Here is a 14710-nt window from a genome sequence, read left to right as displayed (position 1 = left end):
TGAATTACTGGCAACTGAATTGTCAGTGAGAGTAATGTATTGTTTTCTTTAAAAGAAATAAATAAACTGATCTGGATGACACAAAAATATCCAAAATGTAGCACCACAACTAAATGAACCACTCGTTTATTTTAATCCCTCACAAAGGTATAAAATTCTGAGCTAGTTAAAATGTATCATCTTTACTTTTTTAATGATTGTTACAAAAATGAAATACACCACCCAAATTTATTAGAGTAATACAAAATGGTATAAAAATACTGAGCTTGTTATAATGGGCCTTCTTCCTTTTTCTCGTGGTTGGTACAAAACTAGAAGGGGCTTTTTCTGATTGCTATAAAAGGGAATAGGTCAACAAATTTATTCCTTCATTTATTTGATTAGCACAAAAGGATATAAAATTATCCTTCGTTTTTTCGATTATTTGAATAACACAAAAAGGTATAGAAATTCTGAGCTTATTCCTTCGTTTGTTTGAGTAGCAGAATATGGTCTTCCTTTGTTTTTCTCTGGTTGGTACAGAAAGTAGAACATCAAAATTTATTCCTTCGTTTATTTGAGTAGTACAAACTGTACATAAATACTGAACTATTTAAAAACAGACCTTCTCCGCTTTTTTAAATTGCTAATACAAAAGTAAAGAAGCAAACAAAATTTATTCATTCTTCAATTTTTCTACTTGGTACAAAACTGAATAGGTCACTCAAATTTAACCCTTCGTTTATTTTAATAGCACAAAAAGGTACCAATTGCTGAGCTAGTTACCATTGACCTTCTTTGCTTAAGCCACTCAAATTTATTCTTTCGTTTGTTTGAGTTAGTTACAGTGGTACTGAAATATTGAGCTAGTTAAAGAATGGACAAAACTAAATAGGCCACCCAAATTTATTCCTTCGCTTATTTGATTAGTACAAAATGTTAGTTCTTTCCTGTTTCTGCTTGCTACAAAAGTGAATAGATCACACAAATGTATTCCTTCGTCCATTTGAGTATTACAAAATGATATAAAATTTTGAGTCTGGTTAGTACAAATGTATTCCTTTGTTTGTTTGAATAGTACAACATGGTCAAGAAATTCTGAGCTAGTTAAAAAGGCATTTCTCGTTGGTACAAAATTGGGTAGACCACTCAAAAGTGTAGCACAAAAAGTTATAACATGCTGAGCTAGTTAAGATGGTCTGTCTTCGCTTTTTTGGTTAGCATAAAAATTATTAGTTAGTTAAATGGTATTTCCTTGCTTTTGTCGGTTTGGTACAAATTTTACAAAAAGGTATAAAATTCTAAGCCAGTTAAAAATGGTCCTTCTTGGCTTTCTTTCTCGTTGGTACAAAAGGAAATAGGACACCCGTATTTAAATGGCACAAAAAGTATAGAACGCTGATCCTTCTTCGCTTTTCTGGTCAGTACAAATTTATATCTTTGTTTACTTGATTAGTACAAAGTGTTAATTCTTTCCTTTTTCTGCTTGGTACAAAACTAAATAATCCATCCAAATATATTTCTTCGATTATTTGAGTATTACAAGATGATATAAAATTCTGAGTCCATGTTCGCTTTCTCAAATTTAGCCCTTTGTTTGTTTAAATACTAAAACATGGCCTGGAAGTTCTGAGCTAGTTACAAATGAGATTTCTCGTTGGTTCAAAATTCAATAGGCCACTCAAATGGTATATCAAACTGAGGCAGTTCAAATGGTCTTTCTTCTTTTTTGTGGTTATTACAAATTTATTCCCTTGTTTATTTGTGTAGCTTTTTTGTTTGGTACAAATTTAACCCTTCGTTTGTTTAAATATCACAAAAAGGCATAAAAATCTAGGCCTGTTATAAATGGTTCTTCGTCGCTTTTTTCTCGTTGGTACAAAAGGAAATAGGATACCGATATTTATTTATTCCTTTCCTTATAGTCCTGGGAACATTAGGTATGAAAAAGCTGAGCTACTTAAAATGGTTCTTCTTTGCTTTTCTTCGAATGAGTACAAAAACTTAGACTATTCAAGTTATCCTCAGTTTTTTAATGATAGAAAAAAGTATAAAATGCTAATCTAGGTAAAATGGCCCTTCTTTCATTTTCTTCTGATTGGTACAAAAATAAAATAGATTATCCAAATGTATTCTTTCGTTTATTTGGGTAGTACAAAATTGTACAGAAATATTGACCTAGTTAAAATGGACCTTCTTCACTTTTTTCTGGTACGTACAAAGCTAAATACTCCATCCAAATTTATTTCTTCATTTATTTGAGTGTTACAAAATGATATAAAATTCTGAGTTATTTAAAATGGACCTTCTTCGCTTTTCTAGGATAGCACATCAAGGTACATAAATTCTGAGCTAGTTAAAAGGGCATTTCTCCTTGGTGCAAAATGGAATAGATCCATTTATCCCTTCGATTGTTTAAATAGTACAAATGATATAAAATTCTCAGCTAGTTCGTATGGCATATCTCTGCTTTCTTTCTTGTTAGTAGAAAAATAAACACTCCATCCAAATTAATTTTTGTGTTTATTTGAATAGCCCAAAAAGGTAAAGAAATTCTGCGCTAGTTAAAATTGTGTCTCTTTGATTTCTTTCTCATTAATACAAAAGTAAATAAGCCATTCAAAATTATTCCTTCTTCATTTTTTTTCTGCTTGATACATAATTTAATAGATCACACAAATTTATCCGTTCCTCTGTTAAGAGTTATTTGACCTTTTGACCTCAATAGTCAATATTTTCGTACATGTAGTTAATGATCTGTTACTAAATGAGGAAACGTCATCCCAATATGTGGCTTCGTTTACGAGTTTGACCTTTGACCTCGATGGTCATTATTTTTTGAACTTGTAGTAGTTGATGACGAATTACTAAATGTGAAAACACCATCTCAATATGTGCCTCCGTTTCCGAGTTATTAGGTTTTAAGTATTTTGACCTTTGACCTCGATGGTCATTATTTGGAACTTGTAGTGGTTGATGACCAATTGCTAAATGTGGAAACACCATCTCAAAATGTGGCTCCATTTACGAGTTATTAGGTTTTAAGTATTTTGACCTTTGACCTCGAAGGTCATTATTTTTGCAACTTGTAGTAGTTGATGACCAATTACTAAAGGTGGAAACACCATCTCAATATGTGGCTCCGTTTCCGACTTATTAGGTTTTAAGTATTTGACCTTGACCTCGATGGTCATTATTTTTGGAACTTGTAGTTGTTGATGACAAATTACTAAATGTGGAAACACCATCTCAGTATGTGGCTCCGTTTCCGACTTATTAGGTTTTAAGTATTTGGCCTTGACATCGATGGTCATTATTTTTAGAACTTGTAGTAGTTGATGACCAATTACTAAATGTGGAAACACCACCTCAATATGTGGCTTCGTTTCCGAGTTATTAGGTTTTAAGTATTTTGACCTTTGACTTCGATGGTCATTATTTTTGGAACTTGTAGTAGTTGATGACCAATTACTAAATGTGGAAACACCATCTCAATATGTGGCTCCGTTTCCGACTTATTAGGTTTTAAGTATTTTGACCTTTGACCTCGAAGGTCAACACTTTTGGGACATGTGGTCTTGGATGACCTATTACTAAATGTGGCTCCGTTTTTGAGTTTGACCTCTGTTCTCGATGGTCAGTAGTTTGGGGACATGCTTGTGTCATTTCCGCTATGTTAATTTAGGGGTTGGGAACGAATGTTTTTATGTAATCAGTGCTATGTTAAGTAGTTTTGTGTTCACACCCCCTTTGCTATGTTACATAGGTATTCATTGTCTGCTATGTTTATAGTTAAAAATAGGGGTTGAAAAATACTCATAAAAGAGAATGAATCTTATGTATTATCTGCTCTGCTATGTGTTCGTAGTCTTATGTAATATGTGCTATGTTAAAATAGGGGTTGAAAAAATTGGTCATAATCTTGTATTAGCTCTGCTATGTTACATAGTCTTATGTAATATGTGCTATGTTAAATAGGCCGTTGGAAGATGTGTTATCGATCTGCTATGTTAAAATAGGGGTTTAAAAATGTGCTCATAAAAGAGGATGAATACACCCCTAAAATGGGCTCATAAAAGGGGACGAAGTGTTATATAATTTCTATTATGTTGAGTAATTTCTGCTATGTTAAAATATGGGTTGGAAAATAAGCCATACTCTTTTACTAGTTTTGCTATGTTTAAATAGGGGTGGAACGAATAGACCCCTACTATGTTAAATAGTTGTGTGTTCGTAATCTTATACACACACCCTTTGCTATGTTACATAGGTATTCGTTGTCTGCTATGTTGAAAAAATGCTCATAAAAGGGAGTGAATACACCCCTGCTATGTTTCGTAGTCTTATGTATTCTCTGCTCTGCTATGTGTTCGTAGTCTTATGTAATTCCTGCTATGTTAAAATAGGGGTTGGAAAATATTCCATACTCTTGTATTAGCTCTGCTATGTTACATAGTCTTATGTAATATGTGATATGTTAAAATAGGGGTTGGAAAATAAGCCATACTCTTTTACTAGTTTTGCTATGTTTAAATAGGGGTGGAACGAATACAGCTCTAGTATGTTAAATAGTTGTGTGTTCGTATTCTTATGTACACCCCCTTTGCTATGTTACATATGTATTCATTATCTGCTGTTGAAAAATGCTGATAAAAGGGAATGAATACACCCCTGTTATGTTTCGTAGTTTTATGTATTCTCTGCTCTGCTATGTGTTCGTAGTCTTATGTAATTTCTGCTTTGTTCAAATAGGAGCGGAAAAAGTGATCATAAAAGAGAACGATTCCACCCCTAACATGCGCTCATAAAAGAGAATGAATACATCCCTGCTAGTCTTATGTATTATCTGCTCTGCTATGTGTTCGTATTCTCTGCTAAGGGGTGGAAAAATGATCATAAAAGGAAACGAGTTCACCCCTTAAAATGTACTCATAAAAGAGAACGAGTACGCCCCCTAAAAATGCTCATAAAAGGGAACAAATACACCCCTAAAATGGAGGTCGTAAAAGACCGTGGGTGGACGGTTCAAGGTGCTCGATTTGTGTTCGTAGTCTCCACTGCTATGGTAAAATAAGGGGTGGAAAAAGTGATCATAAAAGGGAACAACTCCAGCCCTTAAAATGTACTCATAAAAGAGAACGAGTATACCCCCTAAAAAGTGCTCATAAAATGGAACAAATACACCTCTAAAATGGAGGTCGTAAAAGACCGTGGGTGGACGGTTCAAGGTGCTCGATTTCCCAGCGGCTCCTGGGTTGTTCTCTTCCTGTTCCAGATCGACCATTTTTCTACTACTGAAGTGAATATATTTTTCATTCAATACTTTGCACTTTCAAATGAGTCTTCAAGTTCCAAAACGGCTTCTGTCCGTCAGAAAACCGACAAAAACTGTAGGATCGATGCGTTTTGTAGAACTGGAAATATTTAAAAGATCTAATCTATGCTATGTTTAAATATGGGAAGAACGACTTTGTCCATTTGTTCGTATGTATGTGTATGTATATTGACAGACATAAGAACAAAACAAGTGAATTTCTTTTCATTGGTGTGAAACTACAGTAGACTTCCAAAATATGGAAATTAACTACTCATACTTGTAGTAGTGCATATATAATTACTGGTTGCAATAGATAAAAATCTGTCAGAAGACTGGTCAAAGATAAAAATCTGTTCCTCAGACGCTAAATCCATATCAGAAAGACACTACTTGCTATGCGTTATTGTTTTTATTCTATTGTGATAAAAGCTAAAACCGGAAATAGTTTGAATGACTTACGGTTTGAATAGAGGGTTAATGGAGAACCTGTAATCTATTCTTGGGAAACTGAATCGATTGCAGCAAACTACAGCTAGATATCTCTCACCTTTTTTTGATATATAAAAATTAGCACGATTCCGGAAATGGTAGTAAATTTCAACCACTTTCAGTTATGGTGGTGCATATGGGATAGTCATGGTAAGTTAACTTGAGACACCAAATCGTTTGAAAAAAAAAAAAACGTTCTCGCTATATGTTACCGTTTTCGGTCTACGATGATCAGTGTTGAAATTGGAAACAGCTAATTTTAACAACTTTTCGTTTGAATAGAAGATTAACACAGGAAAGGGACCTGTTCTTAGGACGCTGAATGAACTGCAGAAAACCGCGTCTCGATATATCTTATTGTTTTTGATCTATGAAAATCAGTATTGAAAGCGAAAGTAATATTAAATTTGAACCACTTCTGGTCTTGATAGAGTGTTCGGGGTAGTCATGGTACGTTGCCTTGAGACGCTGAATTGTTTCCAAGAAAACCAGCAGTCAATAGGTTCAAATTTTTAAACGGATGAAATTTTTAAAGTCCCAAATCAATATACAGAATGTTACATTACAAATTTTATGTTTATTTTTCTCACAACTTTATGGGTCAATTGCCCTATGCTCTAAGTGCTCCATATAATAAACAAGCTTCAGCAATTATTATAGTAGAAAGCGCATGATAAGCAGGAGCGGATCCACGGGGGGGGGGGGCGATCGTTCCCCAGAAGAGGAAACTTTCTTATTTTATATATAAATAAAACCCAGAGTTCGGAGCTCTTAAAAGTAGCTCTAAGTAGCAGTATTACCACCCACCGTCCCCCGGAAGTGTGTCCTGGATCCGCCTCTGATTGTAAGCATATATTGATATATGATGCGAAGCACTCTATTGCTTTTTTCTCAACTAATATCAATCGTTTTCGATTATTTTTAAAAACTAACTCACTATCAATTTACCATATATAGAAAGTGCCGAACCTCCCCATAAAGGAGAAATTTTAAAAAATGCTAGGAGACGTTCTGTTAATTTTCAATAAAAAGTTAATATATTGAATTTCAGCTCCGTAAGTTGAACGGCTTGTAAGATACTCAATTTTTTTTCGCAAAAATTCGGATCTCAACTATCCCTTAGGATATAATTGTAATGAAAGCAATATGATAACATCCAAGTTTGGATTAAGACCTAGCTATATATCAAAATTCATTTCATTTGACTGCAATTTGGCCGTAATGATTCGGCACACACAGTTACATTCATTTTTTTGTAATAATTTATATATTACAGTGATTCAACAATGTATTTTTCCTGTAGTTAGCTTTTCCAAAAACTCACAGGCTGTGTCTCGAAAGCCAAGTATTAGTATAAGTCCTATTGCTATTATTACAATTACAAATATCCATATCTAAAAAGGCCTCAAGTTCCTTTTTCACCTACAAGGAAAGCTATCCAAGTAATCGACGAGTATCTCATTGAAAATTGCGCAAGTGGAATGGCATGTTGAATGATGGAAATATGCTTACTCTTACGGTTCGCAACGTCGTCGAACCGAAAGTAGAATGATTGTTCTCCCATGGCTCCTGAAAGTTATGTACTCTGGCCATACATGCCAAAATGTGGTACACTTTAACCTGTTTTCTCACGAAGACAAATACTGCAAACTCAAAATGATAGCAGTCGGTGGTGATTGGAATCTCTAGTATGTCACTGATGCGAACCGATGTCAAATGGAACGCGATACGATACGCCGATCGTAAGTTCCAAACGTACACGTTTACCTGGTGAAGAAAAGGGACATGCTAAAACCCCAACGCAAAAATGGCTTTCTATGATTATTACTATTCTTATTAGTATGAATATTATTATTATTATTATTATTATTATTATTATTAGTAGTAGTAGTAGTAGTAGTAGTAGTAGTAGTAGTAGTAGTAGTAGTAGTAGTAGTAGTAGTAGCATTATTAATATGAGCAGCATGATGAGTGATAATAATAGTAATGAGAAGACAACAAATGGGCTATATTGTTGGACCCGTTAAGTAACGAAGGATTTCGGCCCGTCTTGAGTATCCTCTACCACTGATATAAAGGTTTTAAAATTCACAAACAACCACACCCCGGTTGAGATTCCAAGTCGGGACCCTTGAATCGCTGGCTTGAGGCCTCAACCAACACGTACATGAAGTCGGCAATAAGACGAAGAAGACGGCAAAGAAATGGTAATAATAATAATAATAATAATAATATACCAGTGTTTTAACACCTAATTCCGATCACGACCCCCATATTATCCCTTACGTTTTCTAAACCTTTTATAACTACACTCGTAATCCATATCAATTTTCTCCATGGATTTTTGCTCATAAGAGTCGGACACGTCACGAAGAGAAGTTATAAAGTTCACAAGTGATTCAAATAAATCATATACTATTGTTAAATCTATGTTGACACTGTAATTTCACGGTGACACTGGAATCTCTGCAGTATATCATTCCAAAAAGTGATCATGAAAGCTGTTTCCAGCCTGTTTAGTTGATTCAAGAGGAATAAGGCATCATTTCGAACTAGAGGTTTCTCAAAAGGATCATCGCTTACATGAGTAAAGGTCTGAATTACACTATGCCAGTTTTCATATATACATGTACAAACCTCCTCTCGTGCTAACCAACGTGTCTGTGATAAAGATTTTAGTGTTTTCGTTCCTGGATACATGAAAGAAGCAAGTAAGTTCCACCGTTTTGTTGAAGTGGAGAAAAATGTAAATCTTTTGAAGCATAGTGAGAAAAGAACATACTTCTCTACAACTCTTGCTGCACTACTTCCGACCAAATTCAAAGAATGAGCTGCGCAGGGCACATAATACGCTTCAGAATTTATTCCTCTAATTTGAGCCTGTAAACCTGTATATGCCCTCGACATATTGCTGTCGTTGTCGTACAACTGACCTCTGCAATTAGTAAGGTCAATAGAATGTCTGGTCAAAATATCTACTACAGCTTCGGATAGATTTTCAGACTTGTGACCTGGATTTGACAGAAACGAAAAAAACCTTTCAACAGGTTTACACTCTTCAGTCACAAACCTTAACACAAAAGCTAACTGATCAGTATGCGAAATATCTGGAGTTGAATCAACTGTTATGGAGAAATATTTGCTTTGTTTTATGTCATTAATAATTTCTTCTCTCACTCTATCAGTAAGCAGCTCAACAACTTCATCACAAATTGTATAAGACAAGTAGCTTGTATGACCTTTCCCTGTTCCATACCGTTCAATGTGTTCCGCAAAAAATGGACCAAACTCGGCAATAAGCTCTAAAGAAATCATGTATTGCCCGTTGTGCAGAGAATTGAATTTTTCTTTGTGACCATGTGACCATGTAAGGGAAGCCCGTGACTTGTCAACTTCTTTACGACAGAAAAAAACACTCTTCTTAAGACACCCAGTACATATGTTCTGTCTGAATATGTGATTGAAAATGGTTATCCAAGGTCCCAACAGATTTCTGCCTTGTTAAGAGTGCCAACTCGCAGCTTTTGTGTTCTTCACTATTTTCGTGTGATGCTAGAATATTTGAAATGTTTTTCCAGTCTGAAATGCCGTGAGTTGCGATCTTTGTCTTGCCTTTGAACAACCTACATGATGCACAATAAATGGCACCAGTGCTACACGAATATACCAAATAATACCGCAAAATCGATTCGCCATTTTCAAGTTTACGAAAAAAAACTCTTTTTTAAAAATCTTGTCTTACCTGCTATGAATTTTTGCGATTTAGAAAAATCGTTTTCAGTATTCTGATTAATTCCATGTCTTACGACGAAACGGTCTTAAGTGTAAACAACCGATTTGGCTGAGGTCGAGATATGTGTTACGGGAGAACGAAGTAGGAGACACGTATTTTGCGGTTTGGGCCCATACGCAGAAATTTCCGAAATACGGGGCCCCAAAGTGGCCCTACATACTATAACTAGGAAGCGAATGACGTTACTTGTACACAAGCGATTTGGCTGGGTTCCGGATATGTGTTACGGGAGACCAAAGTAGGGGACACGTATTTTGGCGTTTGGGCCCATACGCAGAAATTTCCGAAATACGGGGCCCCAAAGTGGCCCTACATACTATAACTAGGAAGCGAATGACGTTACTTGTACACAACCGATTTGGCTGGGGTCCGGATATGTGTTACGAAAGACCAAAGTAGGAGACACGTATTTAGCGTTTGGGCCCATACGCAGAAATTTCCGAAATACGGGACCCCAAAGTGGCCCTACTTTGGTCTCCCGTAACACATATCCGGACCCCAGCCAAATCGGTTGTATACAAGTAACGTCATTTGGTGCCTTTTTTTAGAGAAATCGCAAGAGAAGCACATTTCTCGACGTTTAAACTAAGTTTCCAAGAGTTACACCAGTTGAGAAAAATAGAAGCATCATGCTGAAGAGCAAGAGCATCGTACTCTGATTTAACTTGTCTGTAGAGTTTGCAATCATCAGCAAATAGAAGGATATTGGTAGAGCTGTTTGTGAACAAAGATGACTGATCGTCCGTGTATAATAAAAATAGAAGTGGACCCAGAACACTGCCTTGAGGAACTCCAGAAGTTACGGGAATAAAGTCAGAAAAGTAACTCTGAAACTCGTTGTGTTATATTACTGAGATATGTTTCTAGAAGACTAAGTAATTTACCATGTATATTGAATCTAGAACTGAGTTTGTATAAAAGAAGATGGTGTGGAAAAAATCAAAAGCCTTAAACAGATCTAAATACAAAATGTCGAGTTGAGAATTTTCTGAGATGCTGTCCACAGCATCGGACAGAAGAACTGATAAATTAGTAACACAAGATTTTCCTGGCAAAAAGCCGTGTTGTGAGGAGTTTATAAATGGAGCAACAAATTGAAAGAGCCTGTTTTTGATTATCTTTTGACAAATAAGTGAGAGTGGAGATAATAAGGAAATAGGTCGATAGGAGGACACATAATTTTTATTTTTTACCAGACTCTTGAACAGGAGTGATATTAGCTCTCTTCCAACTGGTGGGAAAGACACCTTCTGCGAAAAAGCGATTTAGTGAAACCGAAAGGGGTTGAGAAAGGGAACTGGCAACACTGCGTAGGAAGAAAGTATAGATATTATCTGGCCCTAAGGCGCGCTGTTGGGGCAATGACAAGAGAAGAGAGAGTACTTCAGTCGGTGTGGTACTGATAGAAGACAAAGACTCAGAACAAACAGGTTGAAGAGGGTAGGGGAAGGAAGGAGAGGTGGGAGGGAATGAAGTAAAGGTGCTAGCAAAATATTCATTAAATACCTTTGCCCTGTCTTCGTCATTGACACAAGCAATTTTTTTAGGTCAGTTCTGTCGGTATGCGAGAACTATTTCTTCGATTGTTTATTAGGGTCCAGAAACGCTTAGGGTTTTTACGTGTATCAATTGTGATGTGTTCAATGTACTTCTCATACTTTCTTTTCATAAGATATTTACTATGTCTTCTAATATCTGTAAAGTTCTTGTAAGTATACTCACTGGGAAAATCCTTCCGTAGCTTCCATGCACTTTTTTTGTTGCGAAGTATGCACTTTAGTTCCTCATCAAACCACGGGGGAACTTTGAAGAAGGTCTTTTACGGAAAGGCACAAAGTCTTTAACTACAGCCTGAATGACGTCAGCAAATAAGTCAGCTGCATCATCAACTGAGCCTGAGGCAAGTAAGCACCATGGGAAAATATGAAGAGCTTGACGTATTTCATCTCAAGGGGCCTTTTTCCACTGGGGAAAAGAATTCACTGATTTTTGACTTTGAGATATTTTATGTTTGATGTGACGGAAAAACACACTGAGAGAGTCGTGATCTGATGGGAAAAAGTTTAACTTTGGGACCACAACCCTTGATTTGTGAGTTGACACCATATAGTCCAGGTTACTATCGCCTCTCCAAGGGTGCATATTATGCTGTGCTAATCCAAGACCATGTATAAAATTGTCTAAAAAGCAGGAGTCATTATTATAGTTTTTAGAATGTGGGACCCCATATGTGGGGGGAAAGCCAGCCAATGGAGAGATTGAAATCTCCAAGAAGAGTTGCATTGCAGTCTGCTACGGCGGCAATCATGGAATCACGACAAGTTTCCAATATGTATTATCTGTCAGGAAAGTAAATGTACACCTGTTTTTTGAGTCTGGCATTCCTGCGCTCCATCCACGGAGAGTATGAGAATTAAATCAATCAAATGTTTACGGAGAGACAAGAAGAAAAGTCTAATCTGAATAAGACATTGCAGAAGGGGCACAAACTGTGAATATGAATAGTACATAGTGTAAATAAAGGGCGACACGGAAAGAGAAAGCCAGAAACAACTGCTAAACGAAGAAAAAAGAGTAAAAATGGTAGAAGTGGGAACATAAAATACAAATAAAACAAACATGCCATCAACTAAGAGTTTACCAAGCAACGATCTTGGTGTAGTGGTTAAGGCGCTAGATTACAATTCAAAGAACGGCGGTTCGAATCTGCTCCAAGTAGTATATTTTTTATGTATTTTTTAAAAGAATGTATACAGCGCATGAAAGGTGGTAAAAGAGAACGTATTACCCGTTTAATATGTTAAGTGAAAACGAGTTAAAAATTTCGGAGAAATTTATTAGAGAAGTGGGACAATGGAAATGAGGAAGCAAATATATTTAATCAGAGGTTGTATCAGAGGGTGACCGGAAAAACGGGAAGTTTTCCCGAATTTCGCCCATGTGAGTCTCTACGATAGGCAAATTTCTTCAGAAATGTGCGTATTGCAGAGAGAGAGAGAGAGAGAGAGAGAGATACTTCCGGAACTGAGAGTGTGGTGCTTCCATTCAAATCAAGAAGATGACAAATAGACACTTACATAATAAGATTGCCGAATACAAACAACCATAAAACAGTAAAGTAATAATTGCAAGCGTTATCACCTAAGGTTCCAAGATCCGAACAACATATCACTAATATCCCGAATGCCAAAATATTGTGACTTACACAACTCCCCCTCTCCCCAAATGTGTCCTGTGAAAACAATCACAAATTTTGTGATAAGGGACCGTATTGAGACTACAATATTAAACTATATAAGTAAACCTTTAGCAGATTCGTATTCAGTTATTTTTTCCACAACCAGTTCCATTGATATTCAAGACAGCAAAACACTATATTTGTGAACGACAAAGCGAAGTTATTGCAACACTGCGTTACACAGTAAATCATGCATATTACACTCGTGAATTTTGCTATGCTGAAGCTAGCCACCGAGGCATGCTGAATAACGCCTGAAGGAAGCAGCGAGGACAGATAGCGATACAGTGAACTTCCAAGAAATGACATTTTAACATTTCTCAATATCAAACCTCCCCTAGTGAGAAACAAAATTTCTGACCTAATATTTTTGCATAAAATTGTAAATAGCCATATATCATGTGAACAGTTATTGAGTCAGATCAATTTTCGCGTACCTGCTAGAACAACATGATCTAGTGATCTCTTTTACACTCGAGCTGCGAGAGTTAATATTGTGCAAAGGTCCCTTCTAAAGCGAATTGTTAGCACGTATAACCAATTATCAGAAACTGTACTTTTTTTTTCAAATGAGCATACCTTCAGATCATCTACAAATAAACTATCTTTGTAATGTTGCCATTGTACTGTACCATCTTTATTTCAAATTGTTATTCTATTGTTATGTTACGTAATTGTTAAAATGTTTCAGTGTAAAATGGCCTCGTGCTGTATCTGAAACCTATTATAAATAAATAAAAATAAATCAAAACTAGATGAACTGCTTTGAAGACACCTCATTTAAAAAGAAAAGTTAGGAAAAGATAACAAAAATGTCGGTGTTATCAACTTAGAAATTATATGCACATAAGAAATAATATATTTTTACGTGTAAAGCTATTAGTCAATTACTGTGTATAAAATGAATTTATTAAAGATATTTAGCATCTACTCTCCCGAGACGGTATGTCTTGATCACTAAAAAAACAGAGGCGGTATGCCTTCATCACTGAAAAACCAGAGGCGGTATGGCGTACCACCGCATACCGTCTCACTTCGACCACTGGATTAGAGGATAATAAGATTCTATGAATGAGATATGTGTTGCTATCCACACTTGAGCTTTTTCCTGTGAAGCTCTCTCGGTCTAGTGTCTTTGTCGCTTGCTTCTTGTACTTCTTCTGAAAGTTGGCCAATCGGAAGAATACAAGAGGCAATAACAATTTTCCCATGCCACAAAATCTTATGCACATTACTTGGCATGTGATACCATGCATAATCTCGTAAGTACAAATGTCTAGTTTCTGCTGCATACTGCTCAAAAGCATCTGCGTCAATAGCAAATCCGGAATTGATGCATTCTAAAATTATATGAAAATGTTTAATGAAATCAATATTAACACCGGTAATGTCATCAGACAGTTCAGCATTTCTGAAAATCCTTCGCACTCTATTACCATCATTGGTATTTCCTCCCTGTTATGCAGGCATATCAACCAAAAGGCCCATCTCATTTCGAAATCTTTCTTGAATACGCTTTTTCCTACTGGCTAATTTATTTTTCATTTCGGGACCTAATACTCGCCACATTTTTATATCTAATCTATATGCAATGCGCAGTATGCATTCCATAAACTTGATCCATGAATGTAATAGTGATAAACCAAACATCATTGCTTTCAGGTTAACTTGTTTTGCCTCAATTACTTTCCCTGATTCATCTTTTCCGGTATGGTTCCACACAAAAATCAACATTGAGAGGATGAATATGACGACAAAGCACTACATATTTTGCCATCTACCATACTGAGAACTAGGGACGTATGAACAGAAAAAATCCTGTTATTTATTGTTCTTTAATAGCATTTACTTCTTTGGCTACAAAATCACGTGTTTCTTTTCCAAAAATTAATTT

The 14710-nt window shown here is 35.9% G+C and overlaps 2 protein-coding genes across 2 annotated transcripts in view; both read right to left on the bottom strand.

The window, feature by feature from the left end:
• LOC145663682 (uncharacterized) overlaps positions 1 to 14710 on the bottom strand; it is a 221096-nt gene that overhangs the window by 184589 nt on the left and 21797 nt on the right. The gene's annotated exons all lie outside the window — the stretch shown is intronic.
• LOC145665326 (zinc finger MYM-type protein 1-like) lies at positions 8213 to 9100 on the bottom strand. The gene has a single exon (XM_081732626.1). It carries the CDS (start codon positions 9098 to 9100, stop codon positions 8213 to 8215), a length of 888 nt encoding a protein of 295 aa, XP_081588752.1.

Source organism: Thermobia domestica, chromosome 11 (assembly GCF_964235325.1).
Source record: "Thermobia domestica chromosome 11, izTheDome1.hap1.1, whole genome shotgun sequence".
Taxonomy (NCBI): domain Eukaryota; kingdom Metazoa; phylum Arthropoda; class Insecta; order Zygentoma; family Lepismatidae; genus Thermobia; species Thermobia domestica.
This window is presented reverse-complemented; position numbering and strand designations above follow the sequence as displayed.

Excerpts from the sequence above, each read along its gene's own strand:
- LOC145665326 (XM_081732626.1), bottom strand. The coding sequence starts at position 9,100 with ATGATTTCTTTAGAGCTTATTGCCGAGTTTGGTCCATTTTTTGCGGAA.